The 1,793-nt window shown below is 42.8% G+C and overlaps 1 protein-coding gene across 1 annotated transcript; it reads right to left on the reverse strand.

Annotated features, from left to right (window-relative positions):
* Window positions 1-976: 976 nt before the first annotated feature.
* On the reverse strand, window positions 977-1,288 carry LOC130846476 (ATP synthase subunit g, mitochondrial-like). The gene has a single exon (XM_057724752.1). It carries the CDS (start codon window positions 1,286-1,288, stop codon window positions 977-979), a length of 312 nt encoding a protein of 103 aa, XP_057580735.1.
* Between the last annotated feature and the right edge of the window lie 505 nt (window positions 1,289-1,793).

A 1,793-nucleotide genomic window follows, 5' to 3' on the forward strand; every position in this document is an offset into this window, starting at 1 on the left:
TATTTTTTTGGGGGTACACCAGGTTCAATCAACTGTTTTTATACACATATCCCCATATTCCCTCCCTTCCTTGACGCCCCCCCCTCAAGTCCCCCCCACCCTCCCTGCCCCAGTCCTCTAAGGCATCTTCCATCCTCGAGTTGGACTCCCTTTGTTATACAACAACTTCCCACTGACTATTTTACAGTTGGTAGTATATATATGTCTGTGCTACTCTCTCGCTTCTTCTCAGTTTCCCCTTCACCCCCCGCCCCCTCCCATACCTCGAGTTCTCCAGTCCATTCTCTGTATCTGCTTCCTTGTTCTTGTCACTGAGTTCATCAGTACCATTTTTAGATTCCGTATATGTGAGTTAGCATACAATATTTGTCCTTCTCTTTCTGACTTACTTCACTCTGTAGAGGTATAATGGCTTTATGTAGTCTGTGTGCTGATGGGTGGGTTTGTGTTCCTGTCTTGTTTGTAGTTTGGTGTGAGGTATCCAGCACTGACAGTTGCAGACAGTCGGGTGAAGCCGGCTCTTAGACTCTGATAGAGGGCTCCATGAGAATTCTCTTCAGTTAATCTTCCCTGTGGCTGAGGAGTCTCTAGTGGTCTGGCCTCCTGGATTCAGTGCTCCCTCCCCAGAGTCTCCAACTTGACTTCTGGTCAAATAATCCAGACATCAGAGGTCGCCAGTTATGTCGGGATGTTTGCAGTCCTTTCTGGTGTCCAAGGTCTTCTGCTGGTGTTTAGCTGGTTTTCTGTGGGAATTATTGCATCTTTTGATGTATTCCTGATGCATCTGTGGAGAGGTATGCATTCCACCTCCTTCTACTTCGCTGCCATCTCCCCCCCCCCAATTTCTTAATATGTGCATTTATTTATTTATTTTTTTGACACATTGTCTTATTTTATTCAAATAGCCGTCTGCTCACACATGGTCCAAGGACACCCACATAATAAAGCAAATATAATACATGTTAAAGACTGGTCTTCAAACATCATAGCCAATGATGCCATGCTTGCCTATAATCTTGCCAACATAAAACCACATCCACACCTCAGTGGCCACCAAACCATTCAGAAGAGCTTCCTTAACTGTAAGCTGTTTGAAGCTGCCGGTTTGAGCACTATTGATAATTTTTTTCAAGCTCTGAATAGCTGTAGGAATCTCAGCAAGGGCTGGAGGAATCAGCTCAACCTTGTCATAGTGCCAAAATGTCGCCAATAGGGGCTTCGAGTAAGTCACAGCAGCGTTGACCAGCGCCAGGGCCTTCTCCGCGAGGTTACGGACAAACTGGGCCATGGTTGTAGGACGGAAAGTCCGTCGCCCTGACTGGCCGGCTGAATGTCACCCGCCCGGCAATATGTGCATTTATTGCTATAAACTTTCAGAACTGCTTTTGCTGCATCCCATAATATTTGATATGTTCTGTTTTCATTTTTGTTTTGAGATAATTTTTTATTTCTTTTTTGACTTCTTCTTTGACCCAGTGACTGTTTAGAAGTGTATTTAGTTTCCACATATTTGTATATCTTCTCACATCCTCTTGTTGATCTTTCTTCTGTTTTAATGTAAGACTTTACAGTTACAGATTTCTCTGTTAACACTGCTTTATTTTCATTTCATATGCTTTTGTCTGTTGTGCTTTTATTTTCATTTGTTTAGAAACTTTTTTAGAATAGTTTTCCTTGTGATTTTTTTCTTTGTCCCACTGGTTGTTTAAGGGTGTTTTTTACATTCTGCTTGATTGTGTGGGGTCCATCCATGAGAGGCAAAGGGAAGGAAATTGCAGAGTCAGTAAAAAATT

This window comes from Hippopotamus amphibius, chromosome 2 (assembly GCF_030028045.1).
Source record: "Hippopotamus amphibius kiboko isolate mHipAmp2 chromosome 2, mHipAmp2.hap2, whole genome shotgun sequence".
Lineage (NCBI taxonomy): Eukaryota > Metazoa > Chordata > Mammalia > Artiodactyla > Hippopotamidae > Hippopotamus > Hippopotamus amphibius.

Excerpts from the sequence above, each read along its gene's own strand:
- LOC130846476 (XM_057724752.1), bottom strand. The coding sequence starts at position 1,288 with ATGGCCCAGTTTGTCCGTAACCTCGCGGAGAAGGCCCTGGCGCTGGTC.